This window comes from Carassius auratus, chromosome 49, assembly GCF_003368295.1.
Source record: "Carassius auratus strain Wakin chromosome 49, ASM336829v1, whole genome shotgun sequence".
Lineage (NCBI taxonomy): Eukaryota > Metazoa > Chordata > Actinopteri > Cypriniformes > Cyprinidae > Carassius > Carassius auratus.
The window spans coordinates 9,516,944-9,541,843 of NC_039291.1; the positions used below are offsets into that span (position 1 = coordinate 9,516,944).

At 37.2% G+C, this 24,900-nt stretch overlaps 2 protein-coding genes across 9 annotated transcripts in view; both read right to left on the reverse strand.

Annotated features, from left to right (window-relative positions):
* LOC113066136 (retinal-specific ATP-binding cassette transporter-like) overlaps nt 1–5,402 on the reverse strand; it is a 32,422-nt gene extending 27,020 nt beyond the window's left edge. Inside the window, exons 1-6 of the mRNA XM_026237813.1 lie at nt 5,230–5,402; nt 4,333–4,446; nt 2,645–2,738; nt 2,012–2,153; nt 1,791–1,930; nt 909–1,036 (exon numbers count right to left, since the gene is read on the reverse strand). Coding sequence (XP_026093598.1) covers nt 909–1,036; nt 1,791–1,930; nt 2,012–2,153; nt 2,645–2,738; nt 4,333–4,398 — 570 coding nt within the window. The 5' untranslated portion in view covers nt 4,399–4,446; nt 5,230–5,402. The remainder of the gene's footprint in view (nt 1–908; nt 1,037–1,790; nt 1,931–2,011; nt 2,154–2,644; nt 2,739–4,332; nt 4,447–5,229) is intronic.
* An 889-nt stretch (nt 5,403–6,291) lies between these two features.
* LOC113066138 (rho GTPase-activating protein 29-like) overlaps nt 6,292–24,900 on the reverse strand; it is a 41,998-nt gene continuing 23,389 nt past the window's right edge. For 4 of the 8 annotated variants that reach the window (XM_026237816.1, XM_026237821.1, XM_026237824.1 and 1 more), the window contains 20 exons: nt 21,498–21,594; nt 20,595–20,667; nt 20,168–20,228; nt 19,371–19,517; nt 18,502–18,566; nt 18,244–18,354; nt 18,048–18,128; nt 16,510–16,680; nt 16,097–16,234; nt 15,203–15,393; nt 13,457–13,629; nt 12,249–12,377; nt 11,442–11,540; nt 11,099–11,262; nt 10,744–10,932; nt 10,507–10,644; nt 10,089–10,321; nt 9,606–9,921; nt 8,424–8,532; nt 6,292–8,331 (listed from right to left, as the gene is read on the reverse strand). In XM_026237816.1, coding sequence (XP_026093601.1) covers nt 7,349–8,331; nt 8,424–8,532; nt 9,606–9,921; nt 10,089–10,321; nt 10,507–10,644; nt 10,744–10,932; nt 11,099–11,262; nt 11,442–11,540; nt 12,249–12,377; nt 13,457–13,629; nt 15,203–15,393; nt 16,097–16,234; nt 16,510–16,680; nt 18,048–18,128; nt 18,244–18,354; nt 18,502–18,566; nt 19,371–19,517; nt 20,168–20,228; nt 20,595–20,667; nt 21,498–21,594 — 3,668 coding nt within the window. In that variant the 3' untranslated portion in view covers nt 6,292–7,348. Of the gene's footprint in view, nt 8,332–8,423; nt 8,533–9,605; nt 9,922–10,088; nt 10,322–10,506; nt 10,645–10,743; nt 10,933–11,098; nt 11,263–11,441; nt 11,541–12,248; nt 12,378–13,456; nt 13,630–15,202; nt 15,394–16,096; nt 16,235–16,509; nt 16,681–18,047; nt 18,129–18,243; nt 18,355–18,501; nt 18,567–19,370; nt 19,518–20,167; nt 20,229–20,594; nt 20,668–21,497; nt 21,595–22,499; nt 22,777–24,900 lie in introns of those variants that run through there. The other 4 variants (XM_026237820.1, XM_026237819.1, XM_026237818.1 and 1 more) reach the window with 4 other exon arrangements.

Below are 24,900 nucleotides of genomic sequence, written 5' to 3' on the forward strand. Positions count from 1 at the left end.
CTGCAGGGTTTAATATGGATTTATCTGTGCATGTTTTTTTTTTAACTCTCATATATTCTGTTACCATTTGCCATGCATTGTATGGCTGAGAGATTGCAACGACAAGCTTAAAATCATAATTTGTGTTTTAATGAAGAAACAAAGTCACCTCCATCTAGGATATCCTGGGGGTAAGCAGCTAAACATCTAATTTTCATTTTTGAGTGAACTATCCCTTTAATTTTACAACCACAAAAAAGGACACTTCGGGTCAGTGACCTCAGAGACATACTCTAAATAGTGCCAATTAAGGACACACTGATATTGCAATTTTGGGAAATACAGATGAGACAATCATTATTTTTAAATTATTGCCAATAGCCAATAAAAAATAGAAAATGTAATTTGTATTTGTCTTAATAAATTACTAAAAAGAAAAAAGAAAATAAAGAGAAACAGTTCTTTTCCCCCTCAAGAACTGTTATTTTAATTGAAAAACATACAAAATTAGAATCTTTAATCACAAAATAAATTGTTTAATATATTATTAATCTAAATGTAATATATTAACACTCCCAGTTTGTGTCCCAGTTAATAAAAAGTTTAAATATATCATATTTCCAGCAGAAATATCAGAAATTATATATTATGCCTTCAAATATTGTCAAAGTCCAAACAAAAAATGATGAAAACCACTGTTAAATGTTGAAAAATATAAGTTTTTTGGAAATAAGGTGAAATTAACTTGCACAATTAAATATCCAATAAATTAACTAATACTGTTAAATAAAATCTCTCACATTTTACCTAGAAAAAAGGTCCCTTGTTTTTTAGTCAATAAAATGAAGAAAACGTAAAAAAAAAAGGAAATGTAATGAGGAAAAAAATAGATTTTTCTGGTTGTAATATTTTAAACCAGCATAGGTCACCTGTTCAGGGCGGATCTGTGCATGGACCAGCTCATCTACCACAGATTCTGTGAGAGGAACATCTCTGAGCAGGTATGAAGTGAGAGTTTCGTCGTCTTTCAGAATGTCCTCCACTTTCACGCCTCGACCTGCAGATGAAGTGAACAAAATGTGTGAACCGGATGCCAAAGTGAAGAATTTCAACAGGATGAAAGAATGCAACACTTCAACACTTAAGAGATGCTCAGCTGGAAGGATTTCAGCAGCATGACAATCCTTCAGATGAGACGAACAGATAAACAACAGCTCTGGTATGGCAGGCATCCATGGCTTGCTGAAATTTGGCCAAGATAATCGCTCTTTCCATGCTTGTTTTTGAAAGAAACTGAGAAGAGGGGGTGATAGAGGAGAGAGATTCTGGTGTGAATCAGTTCCAGGAACCTAGAGGAGCCAGAGACTCTTTCACACGACACAAAAACCAAGTCAGAGGCCTTTTTATCAAGGGTCACGGAGCTATAAGCACTTCGTATGCAACCTGCTGCTCGTAGGAATGAGCTTAAGACAGGTTCTTCAGCCAGGAACCAAAAGTTTTCACCATAATGGTCTGGACAATCCTACTTATCCAGTCAATCACCAGAGGACAATCAATCACATTCCACTGATGGCCACAAGCGTTTGTTTTTCTAGTGAGGAAAGTCCCATTAGAGCTGTCAGCATAGGAAGAATTGATTCAAACCCTATTTGTGTGTCCTGTCAAGAGTGCTTTCTCTAAAAATAATAGTATGGAAGAAAAATAAGCTTCTTAGCATTCCCCATGAAAGGACCTCTTCAAGGCATATTGAGCATGTGGTGTAAACAGTGAAGAAACGGCTGGGAAACCGAGGTGACGTGAGGTTTGCTGACCCGCGATCAGTTGAGGATTGGTCCTGAGGGTGTCCATGAAGTTGCTCATGGCCACGAGTTCCCCCCATAACCGTCCCAACTGCAGCAACTCAGGATCTTTGAACAACAGCTCCTGTGTGTCCGCCCAAAACCGAGCCAGTCTGAAAAGAGAGGGGAGAATGTGTGTTTGAGCGATGGAGGACAAGTTCATCTGCACTGTTTGTACATGAAAATCAACTCACATTGAGTTGTTGTAGTTAGACACTAGGCCTGGAGACTCTCCACGGGTTGCTTGCGGGAAACAGGGGTTGTTGGCATTGCAGAAGATCCCTTGGATCCATGGAAGGATGCCAGTGGAGGGCATGGCTTTGTTTGGGAAGTGACCTGAGGTCGAGAAAACTGGTTCTTATTGCCAACCAAGGCGCATATGCATCACAAACATCAGCCAGCATCAGTGGGAGCTGTAGCTCTTTGAATATGACACTGAAAATGTTGTATATCGAGAATTCCTTTAAAAATATAGAATTTTTATATTATAACAATAAATATATATACTATTTTTACTTATACACACATTATTTAATTATATATTTAATAAAAAATTTTACAAATGTATCGATATAGATATATAAAAAAATAAAATAATTCAAAATGTATTTAAAGATAATAAACTGTATATAATATATAATAAATATGATACAAATAAATATCATAAAAACATACACGTTTTTTAACTTAAGATAATATTAAATAAATTATAAAAAATGTATTTAAAGATATCAAAGTATATTATGTATTATACATTTTTTTTTAAATAAAATGTAAAATTTAATTTACAAGTTTTTTTTTTTTAAATCATCTTAAGGCATCCATACATTCATGTTGGCGGTAAAGGGGGTTCGCTCTTCTCAGCCAAACCAGTCCAATGAATAGCACCACAGGCCACATAATCTCTATAAAGAGCCGCGTCTGGCGTGAAAATGCAGGAAATACATTAGAAATGCTTAAAATGACAGTAAAGACAGATCCTTTTTTGTTAATTCAGTTTTATGTAAAAGTTTGGCCACCCATGATAATTACCACAATTTCAATTTATAATCTGCTGCACTTTCGAAGCAGCAATTTAATTTGGATATAATTTATACCTCATGGAAACAGTAACATTTCAGTAATGAAATAACATTTACTGAATCAACGGAAACAAAGAATTGTGAGTCATAACAAAAACAGACAGGTGCAAAAATGTGGACACCCCAATGGAATAATGACACCAATATTTAGTAGAGCCACCTTTTGCTGAAATAACAGCCTGTGAGTTTCGCTGATGTTCAAGTCTGGGGACTGGGATGGCCATTCTACATTCTATCTGTATCTGTGCATAAATTCTTTGGTAGATTTGTAACAATGCTTTGGGTCATTGTCCTGCTGAAACAACCAACCTCGACCTAACTTTAACCTCTTGACTGATTCTTGAACATTTTTCTAGAGAATCTGCTGATACTGGGTGGAATCCATGCAAGCCTCATCTATGACAAGGTTTGCAGTACCTCTGCTTACCGCACAGTCCCACAGCAAATTTTACCGTAGGGAGTTGGAACGCTGCAGTCTTTTTCTGCCATTAAAAGCGACCAAACTCAAAATTTCTGTCCACAGCTTATAATTGCAAAATAATTCTGGCTTGTCCAGATGAGTCTTTGCATAACTCAAACTTCGCTTGTTGGCAGTACTCAGAAAAAGCTATATTGAGCTGCAAGTGTTAGTTTTCAAAGTGTTTGTCTGAGACCATTCGATCCACTCTTTACCCTTCCCTTTTAGATTTTTTTTTCTTGGCCTACAACATTTTTCTTTCACAAGGACTGTTCCCGTGGTCTTTTTCAAACTACTTTTCTGACTGTGGAGACAGAGACTTTAAACCTTCGTGCTAGCTTTATGTATCCTTCTCCTAATTCATATTGAAGATTTATCCTAGTTTTTAGGTCATTAGGGAGTTATTTTGAGGTTCCCATGTTGCTACTTTCCCAAAGAGATCAAGGAGAAGCACAACTAACAATCAGCTACCTTAATTATCCTTTTCATGATTGGTTTAACCTGTGCTTGTAGTTTTAATGTTCATTGCGTCAATCAACTCAAAAAACAATTTTGTGTTGCAATCAATCAGCGTTAAGCGTACAAGCATTCAAATCCACACATTTGAAAGGGTGCCCAAATTTTTGCACAGCCTATTTTTTACTCTCCATTTAATTTCATACACCTCAATACTGCTACACTATACACTATTATAACATTATCCAGCTTTCTCTAGAAACTAAATGGCATGTCACTACAATCTTTTCTTATAAATAAAGACCACATTATTATGCAGTCTCAGAGAGGTGCTCAAACATTTGCATAAAACTGTTTACTCTACAAAACCATTGAGCTGTATCAAGCTAGTCACATAAAGCTGTGTAAGTCCTAGAACAAAATCTCAACTCAAATTCACTGTATGACATGACTGGAATTTGCTTTTACTCAGTCAAATGCAGTAATTTTTCCGTATGCCCTGAATGACTGAACATTTCACCTTCTGCCTCTTGCGGACAGTCCAGTTTTTCCAGAGGAGCAGCCGCACCTGGCTGTTGGTTCCCATGACTGCTGCTCTTCACCCCCACAGGGGGGTCACAAACAGGTGCCCTACCTGGACAACCATGACAACCACAGAGAAGACAATCAAGGACATTCATCTCCATCAGAAACTTCAGCATGGATGTATATCTAATTATTTTAAGAAATGTATGACCTAACAAATATTGCTACAAGTGTGATTGCATCATATAATAATTGCTGTTAATAGTGCTCATCGTCGGGCTGACTACGTCTTGTATTAATTTTTCAGAAAAATCCTGTCATGTGCACATAAACTGACAGATACCACTTATAACCTACTACTAAATATTGTAGAAATGTAATTTTCGGTAAAGTTGCTTTGTGATGATTCATATCGTAAAAAGCGCTATAAAAATAAACTTGAATTTAATTGGAAGTATGCACCAGTGGTCTAATCCCAACCTACCAACCAACAACATAAGAACTCATGCAAGACTTCATACATTCAGCTGTGAAGCAGTTTTACAGAAAATAGTGCCTCACAAACCCCCATTGAGCAACAGGGCAAATAAAAACTTAGTTATTTTCTGATGTTTCAGTTTCTGATTTCAATCCCTTAGAAAGGTGCAAAATAAACTCAAACTAAAGACAGACTAAAAGACAAGAGTTAAAAGTGCATCTGGATGGATCCTAAGACCAATCATGAGACAAGAAATGAATTGTGTGGGCTGTCAATATGATTCAGCATGTTAGAGACAAACGCAGTTCTCTTACGTAATAGGCCTGAATGCTTCTTTATGTAACACCCAATCACCATTCATTCGGAAACAGCTAAGAGACACATGTGAAACATAATTAAACAGAAAGAACTCACCTCAGGAGAAGAATGCTCTTTTAGGCTTACATCTGCTGAAGCTCTTACTCAACTGACTGCAGGTTTGGTGCAGACGCAAAGCAGCTTTCTAATCTGATTCAATTAAGCTCCTTTCACCAGTGAAAGAGCCAGTGCTCTGATCCTAATCCATGCTTCGCTGGACCGGTGTCCTAACTAACAGCCAAATGCTTGTGAATATGAACTCTTATAAATTCAATCTCATTTATTAGTGGGGAATATATATATACAGTACAGACCAAAAGTTTGGACACACCTTCTCATTCAAAGAGTTTTCTTTATTTTCATGACGATGAAAATTGTCGAGTCACACTGAAGGCATCAAGGGCTATTTGACCAAGAAGGAGAGTGATGGGGTGCTGCTCCAGATGACCTGGCCTCCACAGTCACCGGACCTGAACCCAATCCAGATGGTTTAGGGGTGAGCTGGACCGCAGACAGAAGGCAAAAGGGCCAACAAGTGCTAAGCATCTCTCTGGGAACTCCTTCAAGACTGTTAGAAGACCATTTCAGGTGACTACCTCTTGAAGCTCATCAAGAGAATGTCAAGAGTGTGCAAAGCAGTAATCAAAGCAAAAGGTGGATACTTTGAAGAACCTACAATATGACATATTTTCAGTTGTTTCACACTTTTTTGTTATGTATATAATTCCATATATAATTCCACATGTGTTAATTCAGAGTTTTGATGCCTTCAGTGTGACTCTATAATTTTCATAGTTATGAAAATAAAGAAAACTCTTTGAATGAGAAGGTGTGTCCAAACTTTCAGGGGCAAGTTGTCACAAGTTACTGTAAATTTAAGTATGAAAAGCTACAAAAAAATTGTCATTGTCTAGGAAAAAATAGATACAGTTCATTAAATACCCATTTCCTTTTTTGACAACATGCCTTAATGGCCAACACACAAATAATATTTTAGGGGATTTAAATACTCAAAACATTGCAATGTGCATCTGGCCATAGTTTAGTATAAAAATTATGTAGCACAATATGAGAAGTAAATCAGAACAAGTGGAAGTAAAAACATAAAATCAAACATTATGTCAGCTGTGATTTTAATAAGTTACAAGTGTGTATTCTCACATGTACCTGTTTTTACACTTGAAGGAAGGTAAGACATCTTGAAAAAGATTCCTTTAACAGCAGTTTATATCATCACATCAGATACATGGGTGCCATTTACAAAAGACACTGATTGAGTATTAAACTGGAATTAAATTGGGCTTAGACCAGCTAATTTGTGTTGGACAACCAGTCAGTTGACTCTCATAAATGAAGGCACTTGCTTTGGCTTGACTTGCTTGTTTTGGGGATATTAAAATTTCAGTTGTTGTTGATATGAACCATTAAAAATAATAAGAAAAAGAAAAAACCTTTAGGCAAACTGTTACATTATACAAACACTTAATATATGTGGGCCAAATTGCATTTATGAAAACTCTCTTTTAACAGACTAAAAAAACAATAATATGATATAAAAAAAATAAAACATGGCAAAAAAAAAATACCTTTGTACATCTGTCTGTTAGTCTTGAATAACAAAATTAACACTGCATGTAGTTCAACAGTATACAAATGCGTGGTTCCAAAGTCTAATAAGTGCATTTTATGATTATAATAAAGTGACGATACTCAACTGTAACAGCTTGGTCAATTTGGTTTAGGTGTAAAACATAAAAATACAGAAATACACAGAATATAATTTTTTTTTTTTGAAACAACAAAATCCATATACAGTGTAATTGAAATTGCACAGTGACATTCTGGAGTTACAATGTAAAAATGGGTTGTTTTGACCTTGCATTGGTGCATAAGCGATGCGATAAAGTAAAAAAAAAACATTAAGTGCATAGTGTGTAAATTCTTGTCCAAGGGGTTTGTTTGATTAATTCAAACAGCAGATGCAGAATATATTAATATATAGATATATAACATATCCTTGGATCTCATCACAGTTATATACAAAATGGGGCCGTCGCTAAAATTCACAGGTCTGAGACAAAACAAGCAGGCCCCCGGAACTAATAAGCATCTCCAGGATGACATTCCCAGTTGTTCCCCATTCACCAAAAGCTCCAGAATTGTACGTGCTCAGCTCTCAAACAAAATGAGCCTCCCTGTGTTCGAGATCCTGCATGCGGCGCGATCTGAGTCTCTGGTATACGGGTTTGGTCTCGTTTTGCCCGAGCTCTTCTGAACTAGAGCTGGGAGACTGGGGGAGTGGAAGTGGGTCTGTATCCTGGGCATCCTGCTCTGGTGTTGGTTCTGGGTCCAAATCTGGCTCAGGCTCATCAACTGAGACTTCCACCCCAAATCCTTCCTCCTCCTCCTCCTCCTCCTCCTCCTCCTCATCATCATCGTCATCCTCCTCTTCTTCCTCAGTGCTGTTTGCAGTCGCTCTACTAGTCTTAAGCTCAACCTCTGTTAATGATTTGGTTCGGCTACCTGGAGGTTTGTAGAACGTTCCAGGAGGAGGTTGCAGAGTTCTGGGAGGCCTGAAGGATGTGGGAACTGGGCAATACTCGCTAACATTACCTTCCCTACGTAAAGTCCGTCCAGGCCTCACGGCAATGGTGTAGGGTCTGTTAGCAAGAACGGTGCTGGGGGTATTGGTGTGTTCTGAGAAAGACGAAGACGTAAGAGAAGTGGGATGAACGCTGGCATCATTGGTCCCGGAATCAGAAGGACAGTCGGTCGTAAACACGAAGGTCTTCGGAGTGATTTCATGATGCTTATATTGCTTGTCCCAAGTCCGCCTTAGTGTCTGCGTATCGATGTAAGATTTCCTGTAATGGTTTCCCGCTCTGTACTTGGGCTTCTCCTCTTCGGACACCTCCTCGATGACAGGATCTCCACCATGGTTGTCATCCTCCTCCACGGCGTTCTTCACGTTACATTCATCCACCTTGGCGAGGTTGAGGAGCCGCTCGGCTGGCATGCTGATCGGTCGAGAGGTCAGCTTGGGTCTCGGAGGCCGAAGTTGAACTCTGGTGACGTGGTTACGGCGACTAAGACCAGGCGAGTTTCGCATTTCAGGAACGCTTGACGATAGGAACTTGTTGATGTCCACTGTATCATCTACTGCATGTAAAGACACAGAAAGAGAAGAGTTGAAGTTGGGTTGTTTGTTAATCACTGTATTGTTTTTTGTAGCCAAATAAAACAAAACTGACCTGCAGCGAAGTCTTTGTCAGACCTTATCTTACCCTCTTTCACCTCATCCATCAGGTGTGTAGAAGGTATTACGGAGGAATATCTTTTATACGTCTTAGCTTTTGGCTGCTTTGAGACAATGAAATAAAGACATAAATATTAATTACTGTTCCTTGTTTTTATTAGATTTAAGTCATTTTCATTTGGTAGACTTCCAAGATTTGGTTCCAAGATCTTTTCTGCTTCAAAAAAAAAAACAGTTGGTGGACTTGGTTTTCATCAGGCATGGTGGATAGGACTGGACCAACTTGGAACACAAGAAACCCAACTGTTACTGGTCAAACGTGATCCTAACCAGTACTAACTAGCTTGATGAAGATGGTCCAACCAGCCAATAGTACAGATAAAGAACCATCTTGACCAGGTAATGACTTTGTTGGACTAGTTTGAAACCTATCAAACTATTAGAATCTGGTTTGAAAAACTTTTCAGTAGGTAAGCAATAGCGCTGCACGATGCTGGGAAAAAAATGACATCGCAATATTTTATTTTTCTGCGATATATATTGCGATATGAAATCTAATCAAATTTTTTCTTACAAACAAAAATGGGGTGAGCACACTTACATTCTCATTTTAAATGATTTAATCTTTGACACCATTGTGTCAATTGATTAATATGCGCAAGGGAGAGAGAGCAAGACAGCGCTCGTGTTGTTTGAAGACGGTCTCTCTCTCTCTCTCTGTCTCTCTCTCTCTCATGCGCGCTCTCTCTCTCTCTCTCTCTCTCTCTCACGCACGCTCTCTCTCGCTCCCCTCTCTCTCTGTCTCTCTCTCTCTCATGCGCTCTCTCTCTATCTCTCGCGCGCGCTCTCTCTCTCGCACTCTCTCTCTCGCGCGCTCTCTCTCTCTGCCCTGTCAAAACTTTCACTCTATGATGGTTAAGCTGTGCAATTAATCTGTGAATCACATTCGTCAAGGGCCGGGGAACAGCTGGCCCATACAGTTAATGAATAACGGATCAACTACGACAGCCTACATCGCACATCCTGCGATGTGACTATCGTGGATTCGTACATTGCGATAACGATGCTTAAAGGACACATCGTGCAGCCCTAGTAAGCAAGTTATACATTTTATATCGATTTTATACAGATATATACTTTCGCCAATTATTATCATAAACATCAAAAACCACCTCACCTCCTTAATGTCCACCAGGGACTTTGAATGTCGGCTAAGCTGTTGCTCCTTCTCCCGTGGGGTGAAGCGTGATTTGATGGGGATTGGAGAGCTCTCTGCTACGGGGGAGGAAGGTGGAAGAGGACTCAGAGGAGTATCGAAGATCATCTCATAATGGCGGATCAAAAGCTCCACCATCAGGGCCTGGTAGGGGTAGTCCACCAGAGAGGACAGGGAGACCTCTGTGTCAGCCTGTCGGGGCTTGATCAGTGTGGGTCCAAAAATAATGCCCAGATTACTGGCAGTCATCTTGTTCTCTTCTGCCCTTTCTGTTACCCTATTAAAAAGAAACATGTGATTACAAACTGTGTTTTCTGATGCTGTTAGCACTGATATTCTTATTAAGACACCCAGTTCTTTAAATCAAGTTCTTATTTGGATGAAATTGACATGAACATGACTTCCATAATTGTGTTTGTTTGTGTCTGTTTGAGAGTCAGACACCTGTGCAAGTGCTGAATAAGGAACTGCAGGGTTTTGTAGTGGGCTGAAGGAAGCTGGCGCAGCAGGTCTTTGATCTTGAAGAGGACCCGTTTGAGCTCTACGCTGACCTGCGAGCTGTCTGGGGTGGGATTTCCTCTTGATGCCTCTACCTCGTCAACAATGATACTCTGACTCTCTTTGGCCAATCCGATGAAGTCGTTATAGAATCGGAAAAGAATCAGGGGCTCTGGGAGCTGAGGGGTATAAAATCATCATTTTATTATCAAAAAGTATGCAATCATTTAGAATTTATTTTTTTTAAAATAAGTAATTAAACAAGGAATCATTTAAACATTTTAAAAAATGTTTCTTAAATAATTACATTTAATAATTGCCAATAAGAAATGTAGAAGCATTAAATCGTAAGTTTGACAGACACCTGTCGTAAGTAGAGTTTGAGGACGTTGCTGATATCATGAGGGTAGAGATCCGAAAGCTCCACCAGGTCTTTGCCGTTCTCGAAGGCCTGACAAAGCTTCTCCACCCGAGATTTGGCACCGTTAACACGGTAAATTCCCTTTTTTTAAAACAACAAAACACCTCCTTTCAGTCTTGCTCAGCATTTACAATTCATATCCTCCAGGAAACACATAAGACATCAAGAGGAAGTACACACCTTGATGTTCAGAGCCCTATTTTCGATCTCTGAGGTGCATTTTTTGATAATGAAGGGGATTCCATCAGGACTGTTCTTGGCTGCCTGAGCAAAGTCGATAGCAAACAGATGCAGTTTTCCCTGTAGCTTTTTGTGCCCACACTGGATGGCAAGAGTTTCCAAACACTTCTTATGACAAGCAAGAGAACACTGAAAATAACATGGCCAAAGATTAGATTAGATAAGTTAATCCCCATGCATTATTCTTCACCTTGAAGACATGAAATGGCATTTGCAACACAAAAACATAAAACATAATCTTACAAACAATAATTTATTTGTGTGTGGAATGACGTGTGTGCATGAAAGAACTCACTTCCTCGCATTCAGCACCGAGAAATACCACAAGACTATCACACTCCCTGCACTTTGATGGTGCACGGAGCTTCCTCAGCTTGTGCGTCTGCGCCGCTTTAGACATCTGTGTGTTGCGGAAGGGTCCAGGAGAGCTGGCTGCCTCCGTTATCATTTCGCTCAGACCTAAAAGACAATGTTTAGAGTTTTATTTTTGCCCTGCCCATTCCCAGAAGACTTTGAAAAATGTTTCCAGCAACAATTCTAGCGGACCGTCAACATGCTTGGATGTCATTCTGTGCATTCTGTACAATGTGTATGCAATGTCAAAGCATGTTTGTGTTATTCAGTGTACAAAAGCTCACCATTATCTGAAGGTGATGGTGGTTCTCTCTCATCTAGATCATCTGCTGAAGACATGGTGCCTGTAGATGGGGTTCTGGGTAGCCTTCTTTTAAAATCACCTGTAAAATGACAGAAAGGGATGATTAGTTTCCAAACTTGTTTATTTTTTACAATTATTACAAATTGATTATTGATTTAAAAAAGCAGCTATTCTTTTACAAAATCGTATACAGACGATTACCATTCAAAAGTTTGGGGTTGGTAAGATTTCTAAATATTTTTCAAACAATTCACCAAGAAGACTGCATTTACTTGATCAGAAACGCGGAAAAAACAATAATGCTGCAAAATATTATTACAATTTTAAACAACCTCATACTATGTTAACATATTTAAAAAATGTTAAATATTTCAACAATTCCTATCATTTTTAATGCTGAAATCATATTTTTGTGGAACCCGTGATGCATTTTTTCAGGATTCTTTGATGAATAGAAATATCAAAAGTGTAACAGAGAAATAACATTATATTATAAATAACATTATATTTACTGTCACTTTTGATCAATTTAATGCATCCTTGCTGAATAAAATTATTAATTTCTTTAAAAAAAAAAACTTACTGACTTGCTTTTGAATGGTAATGTATTTGAGAATGTTACTATTCAGCACTTGCTAAGCTTCTGGGTAATTATGCACCAGAAAGCGTGACTGGTTGGTTTACCATAACTATGTTATGCACTTACGACACAAGACCTATCCATCAGGTGTGTTTTTTGCCTCAAGCAAGAAGAGATTTATAAGAGTAAGAGTGAGTGTTGCTGCACCTGGGCTTGCTGTAGGGGAGTCCAAAGAGCGAGATTCACTGCTTCCTCCAGCGCTCTCAGAGTCACTGCACATGCCTCCACCCTGACTGCTGGTCCTCCAGACCCGGAACGGACCCTGGATCTTCAGAGCTATCAAACAAGACATGACATTCAGAAAACTTTTATATACAAGTTCTAATTTAATGTACACTGTATGTTCATCCATCCTTGAGTTTTCCTATGTAACATGGTATATGCTGTACATGACTGATTCGTGAAGAAATGACTCTTATGAAGCAGTTCGTTTCGGGTGAATCACAACCATATACAGTACCAGCGTACAGTGATTCCTGAAACAAATGACTTTTAAGAACAGGTTCTTTTTACAGAAGGCCTCAAAGCAGCTTTACAGTAATAGGCAGATACCCAAAACAAATGACTCTTACAGAACGGTTCCTTTTAGTGAATCATAAATGTATTGTGTATCAGTGCAGTCTGAATCCTGAAACAAATGACTCTTATGAGCTGGTCCATTTGTAATGAATCACAAATAAAAATTTTGCCCTAATTCTTGAAACAAATTAGCTTTTTTTTTTTTCATTACCAAATGAAATAGTATACCAGTGTAGCCTGATTCTACTAACAATTACAGTATTAGTAGAAAGAGAATGTCCTTCATGTATATTGTATGCAAAATGGACACTATAACTGAAATATATCCAAGTGAATTGAATCAAACCAAATTTAAATCAGAATTCAATTGAATCTAGACCTTGTTAGTCAGAAATAAATAATAATTATTGAATAAGTATTGATACCCAGACCTAACAATAAATATGGTGATAACTTGATTGAGGAAATAGGAAATGAGAGTCAAGAACATCTCTGCTGCATGTGCATCTGCTGCCCACTTCCTCTGCCCTTTTTTTCCTTCATACTCTCGTAAACCTTAATGAGAAGTCTTAAAACACTAATGTGTCCAATTGATCTCTGCTAAAAGCAGGTCTGACAGGGTATCTCACAGCGGAGGTTTGATATGTCATTAATGAAAAGAACTAACTTTTTCATGAAAGAGATAAACGAGGGCACATCCTGAGGGACTAATTCACTTTTAGCATTCCAGGAAAGTCAGCCAAAACCCCCGGTGATGCAGCCTCACTGGACCTCACTGAAACATGCATTAAAACATGCTGCGCTTTAAAAAAAATCTTTAATCTTTAATGCGCTACCTTGAATATCTGTACTGCTGTTTGAGCGTCTGTTTGTCATCTTTCCGGTGCGTGCTTGGACGTGACTCTCCACATCATCTGCGCTCAGGAAGTCTCCAGGTGTGAGAGACACCTGGGACAAGTGAACTTGGGATGAGTGACCGCTATTTATCACTCGTTTCGAGAGGGGCAACCTGCATGAACATAAAAAGGTATTTCAGAAACCGTAAGAACCAGTTTGGACCACAAACCTGATATGAAAAAAAAACAGAGTTGGCCATTAAAATGCCTCATTGGTATGTTTAAAAAAAAAATATGTATGTAATAAAAATTAATAACAAATATGGTAACACTTTAGATTAAGGAACACATTCACTGTTAAATAATAGTTTTCCCTCACTAAAATCCGAATTACTTCTTACTCCCAATAATAAACAGACAATATGTTAGTAATATCCATGCAAATATTAGTTAATAGTGAATGTGTTCCTGAAGTGTTGCCATAAACATGCATTTCTTCAACAAAATATTTATATTAAACAATTAGTTTTATTTTAGTGCTGTCAAATTGATTAATCATGATTAATCGCAACCAAAATAAAAATCTGTGTTTACATAACGTGTGTACTGTGTAATTTTATATGTATAAATAAATATACACACATACAATATATTTAAGAAATGTTAGAAGAAATGTTAACTGCGGATGTGATTAACAGATTTGACAGCACTACAATATATTATTTGTATGTTTTTTAAATAGTATTTATTGATGTTTTCAATTACCTTTTATTTTTATATTTTCAGTTTTCATTATAATTGTAGTCTAAGTTTTCTGTTCTATCCGTTTGTCTTGCTATATGTTTTTTATGTTATTTAGCTGCAAATTGTTTAAACTCTTTTATTAATTTTTAGGTTTAGCTTTATATTTTTCTATTATTTATATTTTATTGGCTCCAGCTTTATTTGAATTAACAAAATTATTAATAGTGTTAGTCAACAATAACAACACAGGTATTAATGTTAATATATGAAATACTATTTAATACAATTATATCACATATTATAATGTATATAATGGAATGATTTCATTAGTTTTAGTCAACAAAAACAACATTGAAATATATAGATTTATAGACATTTATTAGTTGTGTGTGTGTGTGTGTGTGTTTAAGAGAGAGAGACTGATGAAATTCAGTTTTCAACACCTTCCAGGCATTTTCAGTAAAACGTCTTAACAGTTAAAAACAAAAGGCCATTAACTAAACCATCGTTTAAAAAAACCCTTGTGTTAGAATGTGGGTGTTTTGACTGGACTGCTTTTGACTTTCATTTCAGAAGTGGTCTGTTTTCAGAACGGCTGCTCTGAAACATGGTCCCCAACACATCACGGATTTCTGTGCCAGAATAAGTGTGTGTGGACATGAGAACTGCTAAATATGAACAACTAGAAACATTCCTCCCTTCACTTCTATCCCGTTCCCAGTATCCCTCTCTGCCCTGACTGCAGCCATTTCCTCAGGAAGACCTGAGGGCGACCACATAATTGTGTGACGTTCTCACCAACACAATTCATTTTCTCTCTCTCTTTCTCTATTACTCAGTGACTTAAAAGTCAAAGATCTGGAAAAAAAAAACAAGTGGGCTGTTGCCAGTTTTTGAAAGCAGAACTTGGCATAGTGATTCCAAAACATAAATCCTCCAGGATACTCATCTTGGTGGGAATGTTCCGAGCTGGGGAAAAGTTCAAAAGTGACATAAACCTACCCTGTGTTCTGTGTCCCACAGACGTCAAAGGAGAACGATTCCACCCTGGTCCTGTCAGAGGGAAGACTCTTCACAAATTCAGTGTAACACAGACCCGGTTCATACAGTTTAGAGTTCTCGCATAGCGACTGGAAATTCACAGGCAGGGAAACCACCTGCACCTGCTGCATCTGAAACCAGTTGACAGTCACCTGCAATCAAGAAAAATCAATTATTATTACCAAATGAGGCCTCTGACACAAACACCTCTTTCTAATTGTGACTTCTTTTTTTTTAAAATCTTAAATATTTTTTTTTTCACTGCTGAAGTGATCAAATGCAGTATATTGCAAAATCAACATTCAGGATTTTTTTTATAATGTTTATGATAAAAACTCTATGTAAATTGTAAACAGAACTTCGGACCAATGAGATTCAGTTAAATATAAATTATATAAAATAAAGCTTTAAATACCAAACTTAAACTTAGAAATGCTGCCTTCACAACTAACCAAAATAAAATGTATTTCATTTCATTAAAACATTTAAGTTGAAGTACTAATACTGAAATAAAAATAAACAAAAGCTATATAATAGAAATGAAAACGATTGATACAATAAAAGTAAATTTAGAATATGAATAAACACTAATAGTATATAAATACTACATATGAAAAAGTAAAACCAAATAACATTCAAAACAAAACAAAAAATGAACAGTTCAAAAGATATGTAACCACTGTGTCATTGCTAGTTAATACATTGTGAAATATAATCTGTTGATGAGGTCACTTTGTTAAAGAGAGGTCAACAAATTACACCCCACCACAAGGAGCCCATGGTCTGCCCGTTTTTTTCTGAATGACCAGATTAGATTATATCTAATTGTGTGTTTGTGTGTACATTATAACTCACTGCTTTCAGGGTCAAGTCGCACTGAAACACAAGTTCTCGAATCTGAGTAAGAATCTCGCTCTTGGTGTTGGCCAGGTCCACTCTCTTCACCCCGACATCTGTGATGCACTGCTTATAATGTTCTTGGGCTTCCTCTGCCTAGAAACAGCCAAATACAAATACATTTACATTTAGAACAGGATTACTTCCTGTTTCTCTCATTTCTGGATCATATTTGTATCATAAAACAACTTTACTTTTATACTTCTGAAACATAAAGTGAGCTGGACCACCACTTTCTCAAGTTACTCTTTAGCACAGATTTAAATATACATGACAGTAAAGTGTGCAATACAGTATCCATTTCGCAATCATTAAGTCTTGAATAAAGCCACGGTTGTGTTAAGGAATGCGGTGTTGCATCCGTGTCTGACCTTCTGCAGAGCCTCCTCCTCCAGTTTTCGTCTCTTCTCCAGCAGTTTTCCTCCAGCCATTCCGATCTGATCCTCCTCCACTCGATTGGTGGAGCAGCGTGCTTTCTCGTACTCTTCCTGTCTCTGTGTCTGCAGGAGCCGGGCCTTCTTCAGCGCACTTTCTGCTTCATGCTGGAAATATACAATATAAAGACATCCACCATGATTAGCCAATCATAACAGTGCTCATTTAAGAGAGAAATCGTAAAAGAACGGTAACAAAAACAGACAGTTTAATTTAAGAAAAACATTAAGTTAAAACTAAAAACATAAAATTAAATATCCGTTACTTGAATCAAAACTAAATATAAAAAACAAACACAACTCATTTTATTTCAGCTACTTGCCAAAGCAACATTTCTTCTTTTCAATACAATGCTCTGTCAGGAAAATCTAGATGGCGCAGGCCGATTGGTTCTAGCTTAATCTGACATAATGACATCATTGTTCATGTGCCGCATCTGATTGGTTGTTTTTGTATCAGCAGGCAATGAGTTGTTGCTCAAACATTCAAATATTCAACTAGTGCTCGCCTTAGCAGTTGCAGTGCACTTCATTAGCCCTTCTACTTCCCCAGCTCCACCTGCATAATTCTGCTATGGGGTGATTTCATGTATGTTTTAAATGGGATTGTCTCATAGCATGTCAAGGATGTGTTGACACTAGAAAGTATCAGTAGTTGCTCTGCAGCAGCAGCATAGCAGATCTATCCGCCAAGACCAAACACATTGGCATAGCCATATATATTACTATGCTAATTTCTCCAAGAAATTAATGTCCTAAATTAACCAAAACTAAAACTGAAAAAAAAAAACTATATAGACATTGTACAAAATGATAATAATAAAAATAAAAGAAACGCAAAATTAATAAAACTTTTAACTAAAATAAAAAATGCTAAAAATTTAAATGTTGCCAGAATCAAATCATATCAGAAATAGTTAATAGGGTAAAATCAGATTCCATGTTGACTTTAAAACTACATTACAACTATTTTGTACAAAAAAAAAAACTTTGACAAATACAACGATAATAAAAAAGCTTGAAAAAAACGTTAAAACATATACACATCCATAACACAACACATGTATATAATTATCAAATCACACAAATCATAAACGCTTTAGAGCAAGTACATACTCAATGCCCATTCAGAGGCACTAGAAGACAAACAATCGCACTTCAGAGCATAGGTGCACATAAGCACTACCTTACACTTTGTTTCTTCCCTTTTAAGCAATAAGAGGTCATGCTTAAGTGCTAAATGGCTGCTAATAAATACCTCACACAAAGCCACGTCTGTAAGCCAGCAGAATGAAGTCTCCGCAATAGAATCTGATGTAATTAGTGCTAACACTGAGCCCCTATTAGATCAGCAAGGGAAGTTAAACAACAAACAGCCTGATAGCTCAGCCAGCTCGCTTTTCAGAAGAGACCTTTTAGTGAGCGACGCATTTAGCAAATGCTGCTTTTGATAGCTTGCATTAAAATCTACCCACCATTTTCTTCTGCTCTCTCTGCCATTGTTCCTTCACCTCCTTCCTCAGCTTATCTAGCTCATTCTTTCGAGCTTGCAGAGGCTAAAAAGCAAACACGGACAGCAAATACATTTAAAAGAAGTAGTACAATTCATATTAATCATTTACACAATGAACACTTAAGATTATAATTAAAAACAAGGAATAGTAGTCGTACCTGCATGAACTTGTTGGACTGTAGAGCAGCTGTGGTTTGCATGATCAACTGACTGTATTCAATATCGTTCTTGAAGGCAGAGAAGTAAATATCCCGGAATGGCATGTGCTCCTGAAATAAACCACATCCCATTGAACAAACAGATCAAAAGCTTTGATAACTCCATTTATTTAGCAAAGAATGCTTATAGTCTCAGACTGGAAATATGTAGGTCGCATTGTACTTTAATAAAGTGCATATCATAGCAGAAATATCAACCTGTTGAAACGCCAGTGTCTTTGCAGATTCAGCCATCTTCGCATAGCTCTTTGCACACTCAATGTCTGGGGAGAAAAGTGAAGGATACAATTACGATCATGGATCCATGGATTGTCAATGCAATTATACAGTAATTCTACCAACAAAACTACTTAATATTTTAAGTTGTTACACTCAGTAAATTATAAATGGATACAGTGTAAAATAAATTTAAGCAATTTGTGTATATTTCATTTGGTATTACTAAACTGTATTATGTATACTTTTATACATGGGTTAGTTTTCATAGGCTGAAATTTTTTTTAATTGCGTGATTTGGTGAATCACTGCTGTCTGGGGTCAATGATACTTTTTTTAATATAAATTATTAAAACAATAGAAATTTAATTATTCAGAAAGGATACATTCAATTGGTCAAAAGTTAAATTAAAGACTGTTACAAAAGATAATTATTTCATATAAAGGTTCGTATTTTGAACTTTCTATTCTTTAAAGAATACTTGGTGAGTCTAAGTAAAAAAAAAACTCAAAACTTCTGAATGAGAGTGTGTGCTGTTTGATTTATGTTACCATGACCATTGCATATGTTACATATAATAGTATATAATCAAAGCTACAGATCAAAAAAAAATAATAATAATTGAATGTTCACATTTGTGTTGTAGTTATTGTTTAGTTATTGTATTATTAGGTTTGGTGAAGTCCACAATATTAACTTGAGCTTACACCCAACTTTATCAGTTACTGAAAAACTCACAACTTGACCATTAAAACTGCAAAAAATAAAAAATAAATCATGACTGTAACTTGATGGACAACTAATTGCAACTCCCTCATCTACTGATGACAGATAAACAAGCTTTACTCACCCATATTAAGACGTTTGTCCACCCAGGCCAGGAGTTCCTTTGTATATTTTGACCAGGCTTTGGCATAAAGCAGGGCCGACTCCACCCCGCTGTCATTACGGAGCAAAGCTCCATCCATCTCCTCCACCCGAGCGGGTGGAGAGGGACCTGGAAAGAGACACACACACAGCCAAACACATTAGTGAGAGTGAGCAGCAGCGGCTGGCGAACGGATCCCAGCAAGCCCACCCAAGGCAGCATGAGTGTTTTTACACCAGGGGCAGGGTGCTTGCATATATGTGAGTGAGTGTTTGTATAAGTGACAGAGGGAAAGTGTTTACTGACCTTGGGGCTGTATTAAAGTGGATTGGCATTAAGCAGCCCTGCCAGGATTTGAAGTGATGGCTAATGTGTCAGTCGAGAGCTTATACGCAAATGCTGAGAATGATCAGTGAAATCTGATCTGAGAACAGAGAGCTGTTTGATATGGGTGTATCTATGTGGGTGTGATCGGCATAAAAAGTGCTGTTTATTTTAAACTTTAAAAAACTTTTTTTTAAATGTCTGTAATGTGATATTTTTATAAAACTTAATGGATAAAACTTAATTTTATCCATCAGATATCATTTAGATCATGAAAAGTGGGTTAGATGGGAGGAGTTAAAGAAAGCTTGGTAACACCAGGTGAAAAGAGACGGAAATAGAATAAAATATATTTGTTTCAAAGATACATTTTCAATCAAAGGGCATATTTCACAAATATTTCAAAGTTGACTTGTGTATAAATTCCTAATAAAGTGAAATGGATTGACTCTCACCTGGAGGGTCATCTTTTTCCGGGCCACATCCACTGGACTCCACCGTCAGGTTTTCAAAAGACTGAAATAAAAGACACAGGAGACAATAAAAAGACAGCCGAACGAACAAACGATCCACGACAGAAAAGGAAACAAGTTGTATCTTCCATATCTGCTTTATCTGTGAGCACTCATTCAAATCACAATGCCAAAATGTCACTGGCTTTTTCCATGAGATATATCGCAGGGGTGGTCCAAACAGGAAGAGCGCTCTTCTTCAAAACAGACCATGTTTCTATTTTTCTTTACTGAGCTTTGCACTCTCTGACCCACATCTCTATAGCACATAAAGAGGCCACAGCCTTCAGATCTGACGTTACTTTCAACCACCTGTTGATCAGACTGCTTTAAAGTGTATGATGAGGAGGAAATAGCAGAGAAATCTCACCCTGCTTCTGCAGGCCTGAGGAAGCCCCAAGGCTGAGCCGTTCTCTACATCTCCCATAAGGAAGTCAGACACTCTGAGGAAGACAAGGCAAAAATGTACACCGCATTAAAACAACACACACATATGCAGCAAAACAGCTCTGTTCCAAAATCTAATGCAATCATCTAACAGTCATGAAAACTTGTGAGTAAATTGGAGCAGCAGCTTAATACAATGAGCAATCCTTACACAAAGTGCACAGGAGTTTTGAAATTAGCATGTCATGTTGTTAAGCTAACATTTCAATACTCTTCAATATTCTTCATTATCAAGTGACTTACAGCATCAATTAACAGTTCCTCTCCCCGTGGCCTCATGAGATAGTAAAGATTGTAAAGCTTGCCAGATGTAGCACTTTGTGCTTACTGTTTAATGAATACTGTGAATTTGGACATATTACGTTTTTCCCATACTGTTTTTACCTACTATATAGTAGGGAAATATGCATATTCGGATGGAGCCATTGCCTTCGATGCAAACAATGCAATGCTTTCTTGGAACTTTTCCAAAAACAAGATATTTTAGGAGTTAGTGTAATTAAATTTCCATTTGAAACAGCTTTTGCATAGGATGCCTTAAAATGCTGAGGTCTGCCAGGATTCGGAACAAAGCTAATGACTTGCACCCACCATCATGCGCACTCCTGACATTAAAAACAACAAGCAACACCATAACCACGTAGAGTCCGTGTTATCTTATAAAACAGACATGAGCTGAGCAAACATTCAGCTTGCAGACTCAGGGAGGTCGCTATCCTGTGTGCAGATGTTTCAGGTGTTTTTTAAATGACTAAACGGATAACATTTCATGACAGAGCGATTCATTTACAGTAACATATTAATGAAACAACTGTGCTACACTTACACATTGCCAAACGTGAAGGCCAATGTATCTATGGAAGTGTAGATCTCAGAAAAGAGTGTCTGCTTATTGTCTTCATTCACTTCCTTGAAGTTCACACCTGTAAAGACGAGAGAAGATAAGAAGAAAGCTTATATGAAAATATGAAAAAACATTAAAAATATAAATATAAATTATATATTGTGCTTATTACATGGCTACTAAAACCAACAAACAAACAAAAAAAATAAACATTGATTGTATTTGTTTATCTAAAATCTTAAAATGATTTTTTACATTTTTAACAGATGCTGTAATTATAATAATGTAAACAGAATTAATAAAATTAATTATTAAACAATTAAACTTTTAAAAATTACTAGTTAAATATAGTTAGATTCATACATTTTCCAAGTCACTTGCTACATAAAAATATGATGATGATGATGATAAGTCAAATTCTACTCTAAGATTGGTAATAACACTATGGCTCGGTCTGCAATCTAAAGAAAACTTGACTTCCTGAGTCTAAACACTCAACTGGTAAAGATGGGGAGGAACTAAACGGCAGTGTAAATAAGCTACAATCAGCTCCAATAATAAACACTGTGAAAATAAACAAGAGGCAGATCTCGCCAAAACCACTGACGCCATTCCTATTTCAGCACCCTCCCCCCTCGACTCCAAATCCACCCCAACAACACCCTCCAGAAGAAGTAGGAGAACAAAGATCTGTGAAGAGAAAGAAGGCCAGGAGATGTCCATGTATCTCATTCCAGCAGATTTCACCTGTCATATACCTAGTTTCCCTTTCTTTATCTGTCAATACTGGTTTAAACTCTACTAACTGAATCTACTAACTAACTACTAACTGAACAGTGAATCATTACGGTCTCAGAATGGTGCCATTCAACAGAAAAGCTTGAGGAACTTTCGAAAACTCTACAAAAATTTGTAGCGTGGCTAAAAAGCAAATGAAGAACCTCCCTTCAAGACACAAACCAGTTCCTCGAAACGAACACTTACCGACAACCACACTTCCCATCCAGTTAGCCCACACCAAACCGCCAGGAAAAGACGGATGAAAAATCAAGATCTAATGGTTTCCGAGAAACTTTTTAGATTCTTTCCTCAAAATTCTCCAACAAACTTTCCTTGAAGAAAATCTTTGACTAAATGAAAAAGCCAAACTTCATGACCCTTTGAGATCTTCCGAAAAACGTTTTTAGATTCCGAAGCGTACGTGATGCGGATCAGAAGCTCCTTCTACCACAGCTGACGAAGTTCTGTCTGGTCCTCACGTCCCATCATCCCTCCACATACCCCTCCCCAACAGGACATCCTGAAGCTCGCAAGAACACAATGGCAGCCCTCACCGTCCACGCACAATCCAAACGTGGAAGTTACATCATCAAGCAAAAATGGCATTGTTTTTTCATGTTTTTCCCCCTTCTCTCTGGGAAATCAGGCCCTAGTGAGGCTTGCTAATCAATTTCACTTGATAAAATCAATAAAAACCTTGATAAAACACGGATTAGACCAAACACTGAGCCCCTGGAAACCTATTTAGATGTTTCTCACAGTAGATACCAGACTTATCTGTTCAGATAAGGATAACACTGGCAAGTCCCCACATTTGAGGTGGTGAAAATGCACCTAACTGGTTGAGAAAAGAACCAGTTTCCGTAGAGGCTACGTCTCCGTAGCCTCTGGGAAGTAGGAGAGCAGTACTTAGTCAAAAGGGGGTTAGGAGCTTCCCAGAGGGATGTAGGTGATGAGAGGTAAAGAGGCACAGGGCTGATGGGAACAAACACTCCCCCTTTTTGTTGGCAGCCCATGAGAGACGCCATACCACAGAGAAACTTAAATTACTTTTGAAACCCAATACATGCAAGAATGTTGCATGAGAACGCCTGAAAGTTCTTGCGTAACAGCGATGCAGGACGAAAAGAGGAAGGTGAAAAACCTCCTCGTGGCTGTAGTTCGCAAGAAAACAAGCTTTATTTGTATTTCCTCAGAACAGGATGGTACACAAAGCTCTAAAACCATCAAGGACAAGTCGCACGAGGTTCGTCAACATCAGCACATATCTTCCCATCAGGATATTCGGCCTTTTGGTGGAGTTTGTATTGCGATGTTCACATAACATTCTGGACCGCAGTCCTCCCTTGAGTCTCTGTGAAGGTTTGCCTAAACTCCTGCTGGTCCCTATCTTATCCTGGAGGGTCAGTGTCACATTTCTTCAGCGGACGCATGTGCTGGACTGAACATGAGAGACTCCGGCCTGTTCAAACTCCACAGTGGAGTTCTTATCATGCTTGGAGCTCCCCGATCCGGATATTCAACTTTCTCTTATTTTAATCTCCGAGCCACAGAGCTAGAACACTGATTATTCAAGTGTCACATTACAAAGGTTTCAGTGTGTGTGTTTGTGTGTGTGTGTGTCTGAGAGAAAGTTTGGAAATAGATGGCAACATAAGAAGCATTTTGACCCTCTAGTGGAAGAAGCTGGAATTGTGCTTTGATTTAAAAAAATTACTTCTATTTTTTTTTTTACATTTGATTAAACAAGAAACTTACAATATCAGTGTTCAAAACATAAAATATAACAAAATATAACAAAACATAACATTACATATAATAATAAACTTTCACAACATTTTCACATATTTATCAGTAAATTGTGGAGAAACTTTATCAGCGAAGACTTTTAAAAATGCATAATTTATTTATAAATTAAATAAGTTATATAATATAATATAAAATAATGTTAAATTCATAAAATTCATTATATTTACAATATATTAAAATTAAATAAAATCTAAATAAACTTATTAATTTAAATGTTCTGATATTGATATGACATTTGATTACCTCAAAAGATTCCTATATATTAATTAATATCTAAAAGGTTGCTGTCAATATATTGATATTGTCTACTTTAGTATTTATGCACACATACAAAAATTCCTGTACGCCAGAAACACACTTTATGCATATTAAAGTCTAACAAACCAAATTTAAGTGAAATAAATTTTATCACACACAGAAAACTCCCTAGCTACACAGAAAGAGGGAACCAAAAGGTATGCATAGAAACATAACTATTTTGAAAGAGGAAGCCATAAAGTTTGGAGATGTGTTTATACAAAAACATCACGGGACCCACTTTGAGCCCAAATGTCAAAACAAAGCTAGACATTAAGCTTCAGTTCCCAATAACAGTGCAGAGCGCAAGTAAAGTGACAACATAACAAACTAAGATCCACCATTGGGAAATGAGAACCAGCAGCCATTTCAAAACCAAAAATAGAAACACTAAACATATCAGAAAATGTGGTTAAATTAATATTTGTCTACAAAAGGAATACTAACACATATGTATGTGCATAAAGCAGTCCTAAAATGTAAACTTACACTTAAGCAA